Genomic DNA, 19,896 nt, shown 5'->3' with positions numbered 1-19,896 from the left:
TCTTTGTAGCCCTCCTCTGGACCCGTTCCAACAGTAAGCCTATATCTTTTCCAGCTAGGAATCCTCATCTGATCTTACTTAAAATTAGTTTTCACACTATAAAATTTGAGGGCAAATAAAACCAAAGGTGTAAAAGTTACAACAGGCTGCCAGAACCATAAACAGAAGTTGAACGCAAAGAGAACCAGTATTCCTACAGCAAACATTTAAGAAATGGTACCAACTCCATTTCAGCTTTTCTTTGCATAATTGAACTTATTATTTCTACAGCATAGTGGCTGTTTTACCTAGAGCTATCATCCTAATTAGATGGCTTTAAGGATTTTTTTTCCATTTCAGAAGTCTAATTCTATGAAAGACACCACAATGCATAACAGTAGAATCCATCTGCAGGAACGTCCAATCCATGCTTTATTACAAAATGCAGGTATACCTGCAGATAGCAAATTCTAACATATATGTATTTTTTCCACCGAAAACAATGCCCCTCAAACCACTTCCAGAGAGCAGCAAGGACGAAGGAAGAGAAAGGTATGTTTCTTACTAAAGGACATAAATGGAGATAAAAATCAAGGTTAGTATTCACCCATTAACAGCCTAAGATGAGGATTATGACAATCATACCCTCAAAACAAGTATGAAAAAGAAATATTGATTTCCTGTCAGATGGCATCATTCTGAGAAGTGTTCCACGTACATTCCATAGTAGTAAAAACTGCTAGGGGCAAAAGCATTTAGAACAAAAAATGAAGGACTGCCAAAAGGATAACACTGAGCAATAACAGCTTATCTGAAGAGCAGATAAAAAAACAGGCTGCTCTATTTGCCCCCCCCTTTACTTTGTATGACTGAAATGCATTAACATTATTGGTTTTTACACTTCTACAATAAAAGAAAATTTCATCACTCTCGCGAGGCTACATTTCTGAGACCTCCAACTTGTTATTTTTTAAAAAACAGGCAATTTTTATCAGACTTAGAGTGACATGGACTAGACACGTTTTCCCTTCCCTGTCTCTCTCTTTCTCCAGCTCCAAATGCATCCATAACATCAGGTCAATGGCTTAAACTCAGCCATTACCGATTTCAGTTACAAAACCAGAGCTGTATTGAAGTTCAGAAAGAAAGGAGAAGCTTGTACTGACCAAAACTCCAGTTCCTCAACAGGGAGACAGTAAATTCAAACACATTGATAGATTTCTAGATTCATAGGCCACAAGGGAGCATTGTGAGCATCAACTCTGACCTCCTCTGTAACAAAGGCTACTCAACTCGCCCGAATTAATTTATTATTGAAGTATAACATCTCTTTTAACAGCACAGCAGACCGATGGAAGCTTTTGCACTTTACGGAAATAAACTGAAAAGTTACAAGATCTCTCACCTCTGTGAAACAAAGGGAAAATGGAGTTACATTGTGGATAGCTAATACACAATATAACATCTAATATATCATAACTAATATATAGTTATCTCCTTGGGTTCTTCCCAATACCCCTCTTTTCCTACTTCCACTTCAAAATATCATCTTTTCTTTCTTCTTTGTTAACACATCAAAACTTCCTCCCAATCATTTATATCGATAAGCATTCATATCCTGTCTTTTCTGTATTTCTCTGTTTCCAAAGATGAATGGGCAAATGGGCAAATGAATCATAATTTAAATGCTACTGTTATGCTTCCAGTGAGGACAGCAAAAATGAAATTGAGGCAATCACCGAAGACTGTCAAACTTCAAGGATAAAAGGCAAAACCTTCCCATCTGTCTCTCCTGACACACCACAGGCTTCATCTGCAAGGCTGTTTGCATTTACGTACTCAATCTATTTACACAAGCTTTATTTAAATCACTGAAATACAAAACCTTCCAATGCACAATTTATCAGGTCCTTTAAAAGTAGATGGTACTGAAGTGCAGCTTGTTTTGTTCCAACAATCATTTTGGCATATCTAACTACACATAACTGACTAATGTAGATGTATGAGTTCAAAACTTTCTATCCCTTATAGCTGAGAGGTCTATAAGGCATAAAAAAATTCTGTGAATTCATTACTTGAACAGTAACAGCACAAAAAAGTCATACCACCAAGTAACGTGTCACCGACAGGCACAGACACAAAAGGTCCACAACCTAACAAACCACCTCAAGTATCACCTAAGTCATAATTGTATACACAAACAATTTACATCAAGAATTATAAGCAGGCAAAACAAAGATGTCACCCACATGAAGAAACTTTCCAACTCCAGACAAACAGGGTACTTTGTTTTGCAAGAGGCTAAGGATCACTGGTAGTTACCTAAATAATACCGGGAGGCAGGAAAATGAAATAGAGAAGACTGTCTTCCAGTGGTAGATGAGATGAATCCCAAGCACAAAGTACAAAGCAACCTTTTGATGTAAGGTGCATCACTGCGACTTCTGCAAGTTATATTTTCCTAGGCTTATGCTACAGTTTATTAAGACATTTCGTATGGTACATAAAGGCAGGGATTTGCAACTAACAAGGCAAGCAACAACTAGATTTTCTCCTAATCCATGAATCTTTTTAGATACTACCAAAGGTACACATGTGTTGGAAATAACAAAGCCTGCTGGTTTTGTCTGGAGGCTTTCATTACTTCTCAGCTTATACATTAGTAATATTCACTATCAAAACCATGGCAGACAAGATTGTAGTATTAAAAAAGCTGTGTTTTATAAGGCAAATAATGAAATAAAAACATGCTCTTTGGAACATTTCAACAACACTATCTTTGCATACACATGAAATACCACAAGCTGCCTCACAGATTCCTTCACATCACTTGCAGCAAAAAGGAAAGGCACACTTCAGTTGTACACATGCCAGAAAATTGAGCATGTATACAGAATATGAAGATGGAAAAATTATTTTAAGACAGACAATAAATAACCTCAACTTTTTCCAAAATCCTTTTCCTCTTTAAATGCAGCATTTGACCTGAATAAATGTGAAAGATGTTTCAGAATTAATTTAGATACATACCCCATTATTTACAGCTGAAAAGAAACATGATAGCAGATAGTTTTCAGGACAATTACACAAATTTAAGAAGTTTATTTCCTCATTCAGCTGTTATTTGTTTGCATTAATCATATTGCTTCCCTTAGTTCTACCAGTCAATACCCTTTTTCCTATGAGAATTTAGATTACTGTGATTACTGAAATCGCCCAATGAAAAGATAAAACCTGAGCATATAAATATATATATGAATATGAAACTACAGTTCTACAATGCAGATTTAATCTTAATTTTATATATGCACATATCCCATGTGTGGCTGCTACTTTCGTACTACGAAGTGGCAGCATATGATGAACCATATTTATTATGCACCGTGGAACAACTCACTAATTTGTACTCTGCCCTCTGAATCTGCCTCTGTCAGGGCTATTTCCTGTAACTTATAATGCTCTACAGCATCAAAACACCATCACTGATGTTTTTAAAATAATTATTTTCTTCCTGAGTGAAAAATCTAATGCCTAGAGTAGATAACATGCAATGGAATGATTACCCTGCATTCTGATAACTTGCCACCCAAAGGGATAGGAACTGGTTTTCCCCAGCATTGGTAAAAAAGGAGGCTTTAATTGTATTTTTGTTCACCAATAAGCTATTCAAGTAACTAGGTAGAAAAAATAATTTAAATGTCACATGTTCAGAACTCCAAGTACTACAGATACCTGCTTTTACAAGTACAGGAATGGAAAATATGGAAGCATTTAACAAATTCCTATGCAGCCTTTCTCTGAGCATATTAGAGAAAAAAAAAAACAACTAGAGCATACCAGAGTGTGCACTGTTATAGTTATAATGGTTTTGAAACAAACTCAGGTGAAAATGGCAAACAGAAGCAGTGAGAGTTAACTTGTCAGCCACACGTATGTGCGTGCAGTGCAGACACAAAAATCCATGCACGAAACCAGACCTAACCTCTGCAGCCAAGCTGCATATCTACATATCTTCACCCACATATTGCCTTCACATCACTGCAAGTCAATCCACAATTACTATTTTATCATTCTAACCATTTGAGGTCAAGCACCTGACAGCATTGAAGAAGAGACTAAATCAAAGTAAAGAAATTTGTATTCCTTGTAACTCGTATCCTGCCAACTCCCAAGCAGCAACTGCCTTTCTCAGTGCAACAAGCTTAACCGCATCTGGAAAAGTATGGGCATGTTAAAAAGGTTGCAAAGGAAAACTGCACAAGGCTAGCCACGGAATTTAACAAAAGGAAAACTGAAACATCAGAGTATGAACCACATTGGCATATGGCAAAAAGGCTTTTTATTTTAAAACTGAAATCCCAAGGCTGCATCAAGTTCAAATCTACCTAGACCCTTCAAGTTCAATAAGCTTGCATTCTCAGCAAAAGACTTTTAATCTGATCTCAGAGTGAAGCACAAACATCCTAGCAGATTCTTAATACAATTTATACAGTGCATAACAACGATGGACCATTCAAAATACAGCTTTCCTGTCTCACTGCAAATGCAAAGGCTCACACAGAAGTAGCAGAGATTCTGGATGCCCAAGCTTCAGTACCTCAATACTTCATCTTCCTCACTGCACATAGGAGTGACTAAAAGCTTTCTATCCTACAGGGGTATTTGGTGCTGCAAGTAGTGATGCAGTATGTAGCTCCACAGCATACATTCAGCAGCATTCATTCTAACCTGCTTACCATCCAAAATAACAGTGTCTATCCTTGCAATGTAAAAGGAAACATTGGGTTTAAAATAAAACAGAAAAGAGGCATACAAAAACCTCGCCTCAAACAAAAAAAAAGTTTGTCAGGTGTACGTTCTTTATCACAAACATTTATTTCATTCATGCAACCACGAAGACTGGCAAACCCAGACAGATATCAAGTCTCTAAGGAACAATACTTAAGAGCTTACTCTCTAAAGCCTTTCAGAGCCTATGGCAGAGTAGCTTTCTATCCACTGTGAATGAAAAGTGAATCAAAATCTGTGAACATTGTTGACCATCTCACAGGTGGTCCCACTTGGATTATTTCATCTTAAGACAAACCACAGGTCTCAAAAGTTTTCAAATACAAAAACATAAAAATAACTTCAAACGGCTTCAATATAAGAATGGATTAGAGCATAAACTGTAAAGGGAAGACACCATTACAATTCCATTACATTAGGAGCCCAATGTTGAGTTTCTGAATGGTCATGAGAGAACTCAAGCCACCTTTGTGGCATACCAAAATAATCATACTTTGCACATGAATAAGAAATCATAACTCAGATCATATTTCTGTTCTATAACACTTGATATTTTACATTGAATTTTAAGCACCCTATACAGACACACCACATTATTTTCTATTAAACAACAAAAAAAATCTGTAAAAACAACTATATCACCTCATACTTTTCAACCCTCCTGTACACAATATATCCACAGCGAACCTTCCATACTGTCATTCCACAGTGCCAAAGATTTCATCAGAAATCATAATGGATACCAGACCATCAAGTGAAGTTACAGCAGATTGAAAGCCAAAGCCACATATGATACTGGGAGCTGAAGGATGAGCATGTTTTTCTTCTATCAGTTTGAAAAATCATTGAGGAAGTAAATCAAAATGAAGATGATCTTTAAAGAACTTTATACAGATCAACACCTAGCCATCTTACATAAATCAGAAACTTACTAGTATCAGTACGTACTGTTACATTCCTAGAGTTTTCCCTAATGCAATGCTTTCAGTGTTTTCTGAAGAAAAAAACCAAAACAACAGACTCTGGAAACGCACTATCCATCTGCAGCTTGTTCCTTAAAAGTTCTGAGAGCTCTGTTGCTCTGTGAAGTGTCACTGAAATCAGCTACAGCATTGGAAGCAAAACTTCTCATCAAAATTAGCAGCCCAAACTGACAGACCCACACTTAAGCAGCGACTGAGATAGGGCAGCTATAACTCACTCAAAGGAGGAGATGGATTTTTAGTTTGTATATGCAGAATAGGGGACAGAACTGTGGCTCTACAATATACAGAGCAAGCAAGAATTTCCTCTTTCACAACCACAGGAAGACTTGTTCATCTCAATATTAACAGTAAAGTATATATTAAATATTCAGTCAGCCAGAGCATATAGGCCAGCTTTATCGCAAACTATCTGAACACTTTGGTTTCAAGATTTATTTTCCAAGATCCCATTTACCCACAGAGGCTATGTAGTGATATACAAACTAGCACATTATTTCAGGAAACAGGGAAAGTAATGCTCCCATCTTAGTGTGCTAGGAGCTGGAGGTGCCTCATTTAAAACTGAAATTGGTAAAGACAATTCATTAATAGTTATTAGCACATACTGCAGTTCTGAGTACTCATTTAACAGAATCAAGTAACACCCGTAATATCATCATTAACTATTAAGGCGGCATAATAGTTCATATACAATTTTAGACATTGCAAACAATACACATTTTAATATTACAGAAAAAAGTTACAGAACATCATCTACACAGCCATTTATGCTCCGTATGTATTTGCCTAATGTCACTTTTAAGGGCTTAGAAAAAGTATGGAATAAATCCTCCACGTGAAACCAACAGCTCCAAATGTTTTCAAGGTACTGCTTCCTATAGATCCCAGCTGCAGCACTGAAGAGGCATTGCTGGCCTGACAACAATAGTGTGAGCTCTTAGCAGTATTTTACTATACCCTCTTCAGTATTACAATGCTACTCTCGAAAACAGAGCAAAGCAGATTGCTCCTTTTACATCTCTTCTGTATTTCAGAAGACTTTAGGGCAATGGATTGATACAGTGCTATCCAATTTGTGTTCCCCTTCACCACGTCACAGAAAAACACGCTGAGATAAACCAGGATGGCTTGCTGCATATCCAAGAGAGCAGCACTGGGTCCAGCAATGCATTCATAGAGATTATACTATTCTTGTGAGCCACTACTGTATACTCAGAATACATATCATGAGCAGGGAGAAATTAAAGATTCCTTAGTAAGCAAAATTCTCTCCTTCTATAGCTGATAAATCTGCAGAGGTGGCAAGACACAGGTCAGTGTAGGGGAGAAACTACTTACACATAAAGATGAACAGTTGACTGTGAATGTTTCTTACAAAAAAAGAAAATAGTGTTTTCCGGTTATATCTTAAGGTTCTTGAAAATAAACTGGTTTTATATACTAAAGCACATATACCTTGCCAACAATCTCGATTACACATGTAAGAGTAGCCACGAAGAAAGGATGTGGGTTCCATGGGCAGTACAGGTACACTGGCTTTTCCTGCCACCTGCCGGACAAAATCCTACTTGCACCAACCCATTTCTGGTTTAGCCATTCAAAGGGCTTAGAAAGGTAATAAATCAGTCATGAAAGTGTCACACCAAAACTTTGCAGAAGGAAACTTATTTTTTATGTAAGTCTTACAAAAGCAATCAACCATTCAATGATAGAATGTATAGGAGAACACTGGTTATAACAGACATTTCAACTTCAGTGACTTTGCCTTTTGCATCAAATATTGTATTTCTTATTGCAGCAAAAAGCATAAATAAATCGCCGATGCAACCAGGACAGCAAGCCCTCGATTTTCCAAGTTTTCCATAACTATACAACAGAATAAAAGATATTTATTTCTGAAAGCACAGGCACATCATGAATACAGTCTGTTTCTCTCACGGATCCCTTTTCAAGAAGAACTGAGAAATTACATACATACCAAATTGTTCTTCCTTTTTAAAATGATTACTGAACAACTTGTCTCAGTATTTTCCTGAGGAATGCCAAACAACATACGGGAGCTACGCCATTTTAAATCTGAAAGTTTGTAGCTCAACAAATCTAATTATGTTTTCAGAGAACAAATCCCTCCAAGTTGAGGGATTTTCTAACAATCAGCTCAATAGAATATTTTAGATTCTCTATATGGAGAAGGAAGTAAATTTTTTAAAAAATATCATGGTAAAACAAGAACAATAGCAACTGGATTCTGAATAATCCCTCCTAGATACTTATAAGTCTGTTTCTTATATGAAAACAGTAACAGGCAAGCTGCGTTCCAACTTTGGAAGGTTTTAAGTTTTTTTTTTCATATTCAAATTACTCTGAACAATTATGCATCTAGTCTCCTTTATTTTGATGCCCCATATTCCATTTTAGAAGCATTTAGCCTCAACACTTGCAATAATGCAATATTTTCTCAATGACTTAACATGTTAAGGTCTCTCCCCTTACATTAAGAAGAATTATGTATCTTTATTTTGGCCATTCCTTCCACTATAAGATTCAACACTCCCCACTACAAGGTCATTCTTCTTCACAAGAGCACTCTCCTTCATTACAAAGCAGTGGTTAAGCATCTCAGCATTCAAATTAATAGAAAAGGTAGTTCACTTTGCCGAAGTCTTGACTCTCCATCAACCTAAGATCCATTACAAATCAGACAAACTGCAGGAGTTTGGAATAAAAGGGAATGGTCTCCTACTGATCACTAGTTTTAATTTGTCTCTTATTTGATAAGAAGGGCATGTACAACAAGCATACCAAAAGAATGTTTATTCACAGTTACAGGTTTCTGGAAAAGCAACATCATGCTAGGGAAGAATATGCTTTCACTGGCCATGCAATTAAAGTAATACAACTTTCATTGTTTTCTGAACAGACAACCTAACGCAGAGAATTGGGAATCTGTGATCAGCCAAGTGTACATCACTATCAAGTTACTCTGTATTACAAAGCCAATCCTCATTTCTGAATTTAACTGACCACACACTGAGTATCTTCCACTGCACCACATAACTGCAGATATTCAGCAATGATTACAAGGTTAAATGTATTCATGAGAGAATAGCAGTTAACCAGTCTCCTGCTGACTATTACATCTTTTACTGAAGTGACACCAGGTTGACTTGAGCATTTATCCCAGTTTCTTTATCTCCACAACACGATGAAAGAAAATTCTTAATAGATACAATGATCTTACTGTACTATTGCTTTAATAAAATATGATGGAACTGGATATAGACATATGGGGCATATTTTGATAAAGAAAAAATGTAGAAACTTTATAGCTTTACTGGGATGAAAGCAGAGTTGATGCTCAAAATCATCAGTCCACTGTGACAGCATGCAGAAGAGTGGAATAAACTTGGAGACTGTGTCTCATGAGTGAAGTCAGAAGAATTTAAGTCGCTGTTATATCAACCCAAAGGAGGGCTTGCAAGAATATGAACAGGTATTAAACCCAGATGTTCAAACACCTAGCAGCGTATGCCAAGACCAAACTGTGGCAGTTAACCCACTTAAATTTTTAGATTGGTAAAATTGCATCTGCTTTTAAGAGATTAGAGATAGCAGTGCATCATCCAACACAAAAACAGGCTCTGCAGCGTGTTCTCATATTGAAAAATGCCTGCAGAAAAATCCCTGCTAAAACATCTTTGCTTGTTTAGAACTAAGAAAAATCAAAGAGGAATTTCCATTCCCTCCAGCAAGATCTGAATAAACTACGTTTCCCCTCCCCACTCCAGTGCCTATAAGTCAGCAGTGTCATTCAAATGAGTTTAATTCTCTTTGTTTTGAGAGTTATAGCCATCATCAGAACCATGGGAGTACTTTAGCCTGAAGGACGAGAGTTACTGTTCCCATGCTGCCTGCTTCCATCATCTACTACATTACAGTCACTTTGCAAGTACAATAGGCATGAGAACATGTTGACATACAGAGAGTAAAAAAAAATTACTTCATCAACCTAAAAATATGTCTTATTTAGTTATCCCTTAATAGAAGGATACAGCCCTCCAGCAAAAAAAAACTGAGCAGAAAGGTATATACCTCATCAGCTTCCAAGTGTCCACCATTCTGGGCCAAACTTCACTAAGAAGTTCGAAGACTTTCAGTATTTGCATTTCTGCCAACTGAAACTGCCACAGCAGAAATCAAGTTTTCTACAGTGATAATTACTCTCTATAGTGATAATTACTCTCAAGAAGCACCAGGAAAAAAATTCCACAATGCTCAAGAATAAGTTTGACAGTATATAGTTTCAATATCAAGATTCAGATCAGCAGAGCACTATCCACTATAGCATTTTTTAAATTAATTGTCTCGTCCTAATTATGCATAGGTACCAAATTGCTAAGACTACTAAGAACAGTCAGAGAGGTTGTAATTGCCCCCTAAGACTCCAAATAACACCCTAACCTACTGCTACTCACCTAAGCAACACAGGGAGCACTCACTTTTAAATTATCAACACCTCTTACTATGCCTTCGGATCCTGTATGCAGACAGCAGTAGTGTAGACTGTTTCCCTGCACTTACAATGGAATTCCCCCATGCCTACTTTATACCATTTATTTCAAAGTCAGAGCTGTGAGTGACATGTTTAAAATTTTATCATACACTTCCAAGAAAGGAAATCAGACCATCCACAGCGGAACTGTACATCAGCACATATTCCTTAAGTAAAGGATAACTTCCTTGTAACTCGTTAAACGTTTTCTCATTAAATGTTAAAAAGTGTAGATGAATCAGTGTTTGAATTAACATGTTAACTGACTAGACAACAAAATCACAAACCACAATAGTCAGTTTCCTTCTGCATTTTGTGATGGGGACAAGGAGGCAGCATTATAGCTAAATTTTCCTAAATCCATCCCTGTGCCAATCACTTTTCATTCTTTTCCTGCTCTCCTTGTCCTTTTTACGCTCTTTACCCCCTTCCCATTTCCACTCCTATAAATACTTCAAGGGGTTGCAGAAGCTTTTGATCTAAGGTCAAAGAAGTCCATCACTATATTCCTGAGTGTTATTCCTTGTAAATCACAGGTGAAAACATTTTATTCAGTTATCCTCTAAGCAAAGTCCAGCAACAAGCTGAGAATGGTTGTTTTCCCAGAAGGCATCTAAACTTCAAACACTACAAATTCTTACACACCAATTTCTTCTGGTTGTATAGTTCATTGCTGAACCACCATTATGCTCTTGTTTCTCATATGGCTAATTTTATAAGCATTAAGCTTTGTGGCCTCACTTTTCAAATGCTTTCCACTTTTTGTCTTTTTAATAGATACTGGAAACGCAATTCTAGATGACACTTTAAGGTTACCAGCACCAGCACCATACACAGAGAACTCATATATCCCAGCAGTCAAGGAAAATAAGCCCTTATTGAGTCACTACTAACATGCAGTCAGAAGCTTCAGTTTTAGGGGTGAAGCACAACAGTTAATCTAGCTTATTGATCTCCGTGCAGGTCCTGCAGACCAAATGGACGTGTAGAGGAGTAAGGCATGCTCAGCTGACAACATAGGCAAAGGAAGATCGTTTAAACAGCCCATGGAAACTGGTCCTAGTGAGCCTTTTCACTGTTCAGGGAAAGTAGAAGCATGGTGTTCACGTGCAAAATAGGAATGTATAGCTAGATCTTACACTCTTTTTGTACTGTTATCAGATTACAGAAGAAGATTGTATCTACTGTGCAACGTACTTGGAGTATCATCTCTTTTCCATTCTAAAACATAGAATGAAGCTGATGGGAGAAGATATACTTCACCACAAAGTGGGTATGTTTCTAAGGTATGTTGGATATGCTTGCAAGACTTCTTAACCTAGGTCAGGTTTGTATGAGAGATTATTATTTCACTGACTTTCTCCATTATTCTTTAACTAATGAAACTCTGCAGTACGAGATGTGTTCCCAATTCTCTGTCAGAAGAGAGTTAACCCTGGTGATCACCATTTCTGTATTTCATCAACCAAGAGTGAACAAGAAAAACATCAGAATTAATAAAGCCGTTAGTTTTAGGCAGATAATTTAGAAAAGTAATCACATCTATAAATCCATGAAGCAAATGAATCTACAAGTGTGTTTTAAACCCAAAGATGCAGTGACTATATTAAAAATAATCATATACACAAATACAGATCTATGTATATTTGTGAAGCAGAGCACCCAGTCATCCACTTCTTTCATCAGTTTCTCAGCAAGCATTACAGTTTCATGGCTCGGGACCTGGTGTACTCCAGGCTTTTGTTGTGCACACATATTGAGTATAAAGGAGTGTTTAAAAAAAGACTCTACTACTAAATTAGAAATAACTACTGAATTATAACTGCAATTTAAGAATTTGTTAGAAAGCAAATACAGACAAAGAAACATGAATGCAAATATATATTCATATGTAAGGAGTTACTGAAATAAAATACACAAGGGAGACCAACTCTCTAGTCTTAAAAACCAGAAGCAACTGAAGCACAGAAAACCTGCTACCATTACTTGGCAATTTTAGTATTTCATAGGAATAAATACTTTCCATTTTAAAAGGATTCTCAGTGAGTAGTCTTAGATGATGAGCTGGTTTTAAATCAAACAAGAAATACAGCATTCAAATCTATAAAACGGCTTAGCATTCAAATAACTTCCTCAGTTGAGATTCATTATTTCTGAAATCTAGCTAATTATTTGGGGGAGATTTTAGAGACAGATCCAAGATTAGCTACACAGGCAATTCATAACATATCTTCTTCTTGTTTCTGACAACTGTCATTGTTATACATGCTTGTTAACTTGCAGAGTATTAAACAGCTGCTCACAGACAAAACTAACAATGTTAGGTATTAAAGACCTGTATTCCTGGACAGAAAGGGCGAAAACTTAAAGCAACCCAAGGTTCAGTTGCAGGTTCCTCTTGCTCTTGAATAAGTTTACTTAAAAATAAAATCAGCTACGCCTCATACTCCTTAGATAAAACCAAATACAATTAGTGATTTGAAAAATACCCTACAACTCTAAAATTAAACATTTAAATAAAGGTCTTAAGTTATGTGGTTTGACCAAGCAGAACTGACACTGTCATTCACTTATCTAACCAATTAGTTTCTAAAGAATGTAGTTTATTTGTTTGCAATCATTTATTGTCTAAGCTATAATTTTGCATCTTCTCAGGCAACAAATGGTCGTCTTGCATCTGGGGAATAAAACACTCAAAAGGGTGTTGGTGTGCTGTTTGAATACATGCAATTACTGGTAGTTATGTTCTAATTAGCATAATTAGTTTTGAAACAGTTCTCATATTAACTGTCAACATTATGTCAATTTTGCTGAAGTTACAGCATATTTAACAAAGACACTCATTTTCAGTATTATCCTACTTAAAACAAAGAAGGAAGCAATGCCTTTTCTGAAGAAGTAAAACTGCTTTTCATAGATACCGAACATTTCTTCTTTTGTTTTCTTTCAGCAATCCATCTAATAAAACAGCACTTCATATAATTACCACCCTCCAGGTTCCCTAAGACCACTCTTACAAATAAACATTGACGAAGTGACAATAAAAAGCAAGTACACCAGTGTACAGATGCTTGCAAATTCAGTCTTCTGTTGTTTTGGGGAAAGCAAATATACTTTGACAGGCGGTGTGAGGTGGTGGTGGTGAGAAGATCAAGATATAAATCTTGAAAAAACTGAAGAGGTGAACAGCATGCTAAAAAGCAGCAAAAGTTTCTAGTCATACCTGGACAAAACATTTCATCACTGCTTACTAGGAAAGGACATAAGCCATTCATAAAATCCAGCCTTACCCTTCTTCTAGTTTTGTTAAGTTACTAGCCACTATTTACTACTAATCAAAGATGTTCCATTTTTAAACCAACTCAAAATTTAGTCATTTTACTATCTTGCAAGTTTCCAAGAAGAAATAACAAGACTTTCAGAGTTTGCTTTAATTCATACCATGAGTATTCATCTTCCACAACAAAAGGAACAGCCAAACTATGCTCAGTACATACACAACCAGTCTTGACCATGAATTTATAAGCCAAATACAGTGTAGATGTTTCACTGGAGGATGAAATTTGGGAAAGGACAGAAGTACTCCCAAACTTTGGATACTGAATGAGGCAGAAACTCTAACTCCTAAACCTCTTCATTACAAAAGAAGCGCTTTCAGGCGCCAATTCATTCTACCTTAAATTAGATGCCTGAAATCAGGCAATACAATTGTCAGCCTATAGGACAAGGAAAGTCAGATAAAGTAGCTCTACAAGAGGTTCCCTAAACTCCCACAAAACTCAGCACTGAAACACACACTCTGAATTGCCTTCCAGCAGCATGTGTCGTTCTCCACTGTACAGAGATGAAGAGACTAACCAGACCAACACTTGACCTGTGAGAACATCCTAAAGGGGAATTGATCCACACCTCAACTTCACCTTTATATTTAGTGTTGGAAGACATTCTGTATCATTTTCCTAATGTTTCTAAGTCTGTGTTAATACTTGCTGCAGACTCCCACTGTCTGCATGACCATGACAGAATCTGTCTGCTGTGGACACTTCAACACAGTCAGTCCTGCCAGCAGTGGAAGAGTAACAAGACTGTCACTCAGCTAACTCTAAATTAAAAGCTCCCAGCAAACCAAATACACTGCCCATTCACCTGAACGTCAGCCTTCCCCAAACACACTTTTAACCCACCTACATGGTTCTATACAGAAAGAGTATTTTTAATTTAATTTATAGTCCACATGTCTATATTATAGGAGTGAATCATGCATAGCTATTGAACTCAATTTAATTCAACAACTGCAGACCATTTTTAATTAATATTCCATAACTCAATCTATAATTGCCCACAAAAAAAAGATTGATATCTGTGACACACTAAGTAATCTAGGGAAGTTTTTACAAATTATTGACAGAAAAAAGGAAAAGTAAGTCTTTTGATACCCTATTTGCAATTTCACTAATCACAGGTGCATATTTTGAGCTGCTTGCTTGTCATTCTTGCCTATACTGGCATGTAATCACGGCTCACAGTCAGATCCACTTCAGGTGGGTATCTACCTCAGCAAGAATGATTGGTTCTAGTAAAGGAACTAATAACAAGCTAATTATAATGTGAGTGACACATTACATTCAAAATCATTTCAACTCAGACTAAATAGCTACATGGAAATTCTTCATACAAATCTCTTCTACATTAGGTCCAACTCTTTCCTGAATATAATTAAAAAGCTCCTATTTCTAGACCATAACAATAGGCCTTCCAAACTCAACTCCGTCAAAGCTCAGAACCAAGATCAAAAAACAAAAAAAAGGCAGGGTGGGGAAGAGAAGAGGGTGTGAACCCTAACTTATGGCCCCTTTTAAGTAAAGGCCCAAGTCTTTCAGCAGTCTGACAGCGAAATATTTGTCAGAGGCTTGAGAAGAGCTCTGCGTATGTGACAATGTAACATTAACCACCTTATGAGGCAAGTCTGATCAGCAGTTACAGATGAGAAATACAGACTTCTGAGTTACCTGAATCTCTACCCCATGCAAAATCTGTTCAGATATGCATTCAAGGCCCTTGCAGCAGCATGAAAGAAGCTGTAGTTAGGCATAGATAAAAGATGCAGAGAGACAGAAAGGAAGACATCTGTGGCAGACAAATATCCAAGAAAACTCAATAGGTGATGAGATAAAAGCCCTCAGGGAAACATGGCTTACTGACTTTTTCATCCGTCTGCTGTTTTACGAACATTTAACATACTTTTTGTTAAAATCTTGCTGAATTTTCCTCTCCCTATAGTTTAAGCACTACATTAAAATAAAAGCACAATATTACTAGCAGCACCATAGCAGCACCACACAATAGTTGTGCAAATAGAAACACAGAACCAAATAGCCACACAGCACTTTTTAAATTTAGTTAATTTAGATCATTAGAAGAAATTACATTAATTCCCAAATACAGAAAAGAAGGAAAAAAATCTACAATTTCAAGGCAACTTAAATCTCAGACCATTCATCTGCTTTTTTCATTTCAACTACACGTAATCTACATACTTCCTCCACAGTAAAGAATGTTTCCCATAAATTAGAAAATGTAAGTACTGATGCTTAATTCCCTGAAAAATATTAGGGCTCAAAGCATAGAACATCCAATAGAATCAAGTGTTTGCAATAAGTCTAAAGTCAAATAAATCACAGCTGCCCCAAAGAGCCACAAACAACTAATGCCAGCTCTGAGCAGAAGCCAGGATTACATTTATAAGTGTGGATTTGTTGCACCTGAAGTGAAATACAACTGCAGACAGACTCATGGAGAAGCCAACCATCTACATACCAATATGATATGAAAAACTGGCATGGCGGTATCTGTTCCGCATACCCATCTTCAACCTGAATACTGTGTTTAAAAAAAAAACAAGTTTCCCCTGGAAAGTTGACAGGGATCATCAAAGTTTAGATAACCCACTAAGAGGCAGAAAAGGTGAGGAAAACATTAATAAAACCTTTCTGCTCTTTTTATACAATGTGAAATGGATTCATTAAAATAATTTCAGAAAAGTATAGGCTAGTATACAAGTCCTACATTCAACTTCAACGTTTAAGATCTTAATAAACAGAAGCACAAAGCAGTATAATGGATGCTTGAAAACAAAAAGCTGAAAGGTCAAGTGTATGAAGCATCTCTTCCCCTTTCTATTCCTTTATAATTTTATCCAAAAGATTTAATTAAGCTCTGGCTTCATACACCCATGTTCTCTTGAGAACAGAGTCTTGTAGAAAGTGGGAACAAAGACACTAATAACAAAGAATGCTCAGTAGAAAGGACAGCTACTTTCTATTGCTGTCGTAAAAGGCTTGTTTGGGGTTTTGTTTCTTTAAAGACAGAAACCATTTAAATGCAAACAACTACATTCATGCAATATTCAGCTCAGACTTTATACAAAATCCAGTAACCCAATATAGAGTTACTGCTACCATAAATGTTATTCAGCTGCACTCAACATATTAAGTATTTGTACACAGAATGCATTAGGTACTTGAAAAATGCAGCTTAAGGAGGAGAGGTTAATATGGAAATAAATTGCGCTTGATCCCCATCCCCCTCACCAACAGGTACAGAAATGCAACACTTTTTTTTTTGTACGCTCCCAGCTTTGAAAAAAGTTACTCACCAGACTAGCAGTAAGTAAAGGTGCTGACTGCCCAAGTGCCTGGTGGCGCATGCGAACAAGGTTAGAGGTTTCTGCAGGTTGCCACAGCTGCTGTCCAGTTGCATTGGGAAGCAGATACTTGCCTATCAAGTTAAAAAAGATGTTGCAGATGAGACAATACAATGGACAGAGTTTACTATTAGATTATGGTCTTACCATTCTAAAAGTATTTGTTTTGCTACAGCCTTGACCAGAGAGGATTCCATCAGAACAGAATTCCTATTGTTCACATGCTAGCCCTTCACATCGCCCTTCCACAACCTACACCTCTCAGGCAAATTCATTTATTCAGTATTTTCACTACTGTACCTTTTTCCTACCTAGAAACATAATTAATGCAACAAAATATGCAAACATCCAGAATGGTGGGTCTGAACCAAAGAAACCTAAATTCTGAAGGTGAGATAAAAATAAAAAAAAAAACAAAAAACCCAAACCAAAACAAAATAAATAAATTAAAGCTGCTAACTACCCCTGGAAGGAATAAGGTCCGAAGTCTAATACACAATGTGAGGTTTATAGGAATCAGGCACTTACTATGAGGATAACAATTATTATATGAGTGGGAACTACTATGCTCTTACACCAAAATTTCTTATAATCTACCTAATACGTATGACTCAGTTCCCCAAAAATTATCCTTAGTCAGATTCCCAAGTAACAAGAAATCACTAAGGTGCAGGCCAGTCGTTCCTCAGGAGTGCTTGCATCGGCCTCAAAGAACGGACGCTGTACTCACTACCTGGCAAGCTCAGACAGTGCAACCCAAAGGTTGGAACCATGTTCAAAACACTGCCACTTAGTATGGATCATCTCCCCACAGGTACTAACTAGGCAGAAAGCATCTCTGTTTCAGGAAGCCCTTGAGCCACAAACCAGCAGCAGGGAAAATACTCAGAGATTATATTAAGAGGACAAACATGACGATACTGTTTCTTTTTGCTTATTTGCAGTTACTGTAAATAAACAGGATAAGAGGCTATATACTGATCTTACCAAATACATTCACCTTAAGTTCTTAGTTACCTCTGAGAACTATGCAAAAGCAAGACCATCACATTACCAAAGCAATTAACTTATCTTAGAAGCTGTTATAAAGAGAGAATTCGAAAGGAGGGAAGGGGCAGAGTGTTTGCTCAAATCTAAGGTCAAAAACACAATGCAAGGTTTTGACTGAACAGGTCAAATGAAAACCACCTTCCAAACCGCACTGGTTTCCCGAATACTAACTCCCACCTCATTAATCTTGTCACCTCAGAGAACTATGGAGCGGGTATGTATGTGACCACTGACAAGATTTGCACCCTGGTATAGATGGGCACAGGTTTGGCAGGAAATCAAACACCTCAGCTTCATAACCTTATTTTTAACAGCGGATCCACAGAGAGTTTTTGAGGTCCCTGGAAACTGACTTGTCTTGGGACTCAAAGAGCTCCCAAGGAGCAATTCAATATAGTCTTTTTAATGCTTCCCAATAAGTCTTCAAAATGTGCTATTGTTCTTTGTTACACTAGGTAAAGCAGAACCCATAGACATTTTTCAGCCAATTTGCTAACAGCTTGCCTGAGACTAGAAGAAAAATGTACAAAAAAACTACATTTTCTTGCACAATTGTCCAGGATAACATTTTCCAGAACTGGAAAAACTGCATTAATTTCCCATCTGGTCTCTCTGCCTGTTTCTATCAAATTCTGGTTACCTTTTTTACATAGGCTCCCACCATCCTTAACTACAAGGATGTTCTAAAAAGCTTAAGGCATTGATTATAATGTCCACGTCTTTGATATTCCATAGATGTCAATCCTGGAATATGCCAGTGACATATGCACTCAGTTACAGGCTTTATTTATCACCTCAAAAGGTTTACTCCTTCTCAGCCAGGCAAGAAAAACAGAATTAAAAAGTGAGTGGGAAAGACTAAGTTATACATACCTTGTGTTTAAATAGGTAATATTTCATTTCTTTAATGATTTCCCCATCAGAAAGATCTATAGTTTTTCTTTACTTGCTTTTTGACTCCGTTCCTCAGAGCCAATGGTAAGATGAGGTTCTTGGAGTGAAACCAGGCATTTCTGAGTGCTGGGTCGCCCATTACAAAAATCTACAGTCTGCATTCTAGCCTGAGAAACAATGTAATGAAACTCTACAAAAAGGCTTCTAAAACTCAAGCAAAGTCAAGACAATTCTAATCAAGACATCATATCACTGATGATGACACCAGTAAAATGCTTTAGCAACACCTGTTTTGTTAAGTACACATATATCACACAAATCACTCTTAGAAGCTTGCTTTAACCCACTCTAAAAACCTCCAGGAAAAACATTAAACAATTTGCAACTTGATCACTGTAGCATATTCTTAGTGCATTTCTTAATCATCGCAGGAGTTGATACTTGAAAAGTGACAGAGTTTTCCTCTGACCATTAAAACAAAGGAGAATGCAAGCAAGAGGTCTGTTTATAAAAGTTTGTTCTACCACTGGGGAAGAGTAACACTCTGGCTAACCAATGCACTTTCTAGTAGGAGTATGAAACTAGTCTCAAAATCCATTTTCGGGCACTAGGCATTTCCAAGACTACACTTAATTTCCTTTCAGATGGATCCCACTGAACTTCCACTCTGCAAAAGAAATGGAAGGCAATTATTTGTATTTTGCTCACAAATTTATCTTGCTTTGCTTAGGTTTGGATCCCAAGCCAGAAAGGTTTCAATAACGAGTTATGAAATCTAGTAGGAAAAAGGCATGTGAGAAATAAGCGCTATTATTAATGCTTGTTATTATTTGTTTCAAATGGTAGCCAGATCCAAAGTCTGGAGAGCCAATATTGTGATTCCTGTTCATGTCAGTCACCCAGAACAGGGCATTCTGTACTTTACCATGTCACAGAACATCCCT

At 37.0% G+C, this 19,896-nt stretch overlaps 1 protein-coding gene across 4 annotated transcripts in view; it reads right to left on the bottom strand.

Annotated features, from left to right (window-relative positions):
• The window catches only part of MAST4 (microtubule associated serine/threonine kinase family member 4), a 261,302-nt gene that overhangs the window by 174,821 nt on the left and 66,585 nt on the right, over positions 1-19,896 (bottom strand). For all 4 annotated transcript variants that reach the window (XM_054054161.1, XM_054054163.1, XM_054054162.1 and 1 more), the window contains exon 4: positions 16,961-17,082. In XM_054054161.1, the coding sequence (XP_053910136.1) occupies positions 16,961-17,082 (122 nt within the window). The remainder of the gene's footprint in view (positions 1-16,960; positions 17,083-19,896) is intronic.

Source organism: Cuculus canorus, chromosome Z (assembly GCF_017976375.1).
Source record: "Cuculus canorus isolate bCucCan1 chromosome Z, bCucCan1.pri, whole genome shotgun sequence".
NCBI lineage: Eukaryota > Metazoa > Chordata > Aves > Cuculiformes > Cuculidae > Cuculus > Cuculus canorus.
The sequence above is the reverse complement of the archived record's forward strand: the minus strand, read 5'-3'. Positions and strand labels throughout refer to the sequence as shown.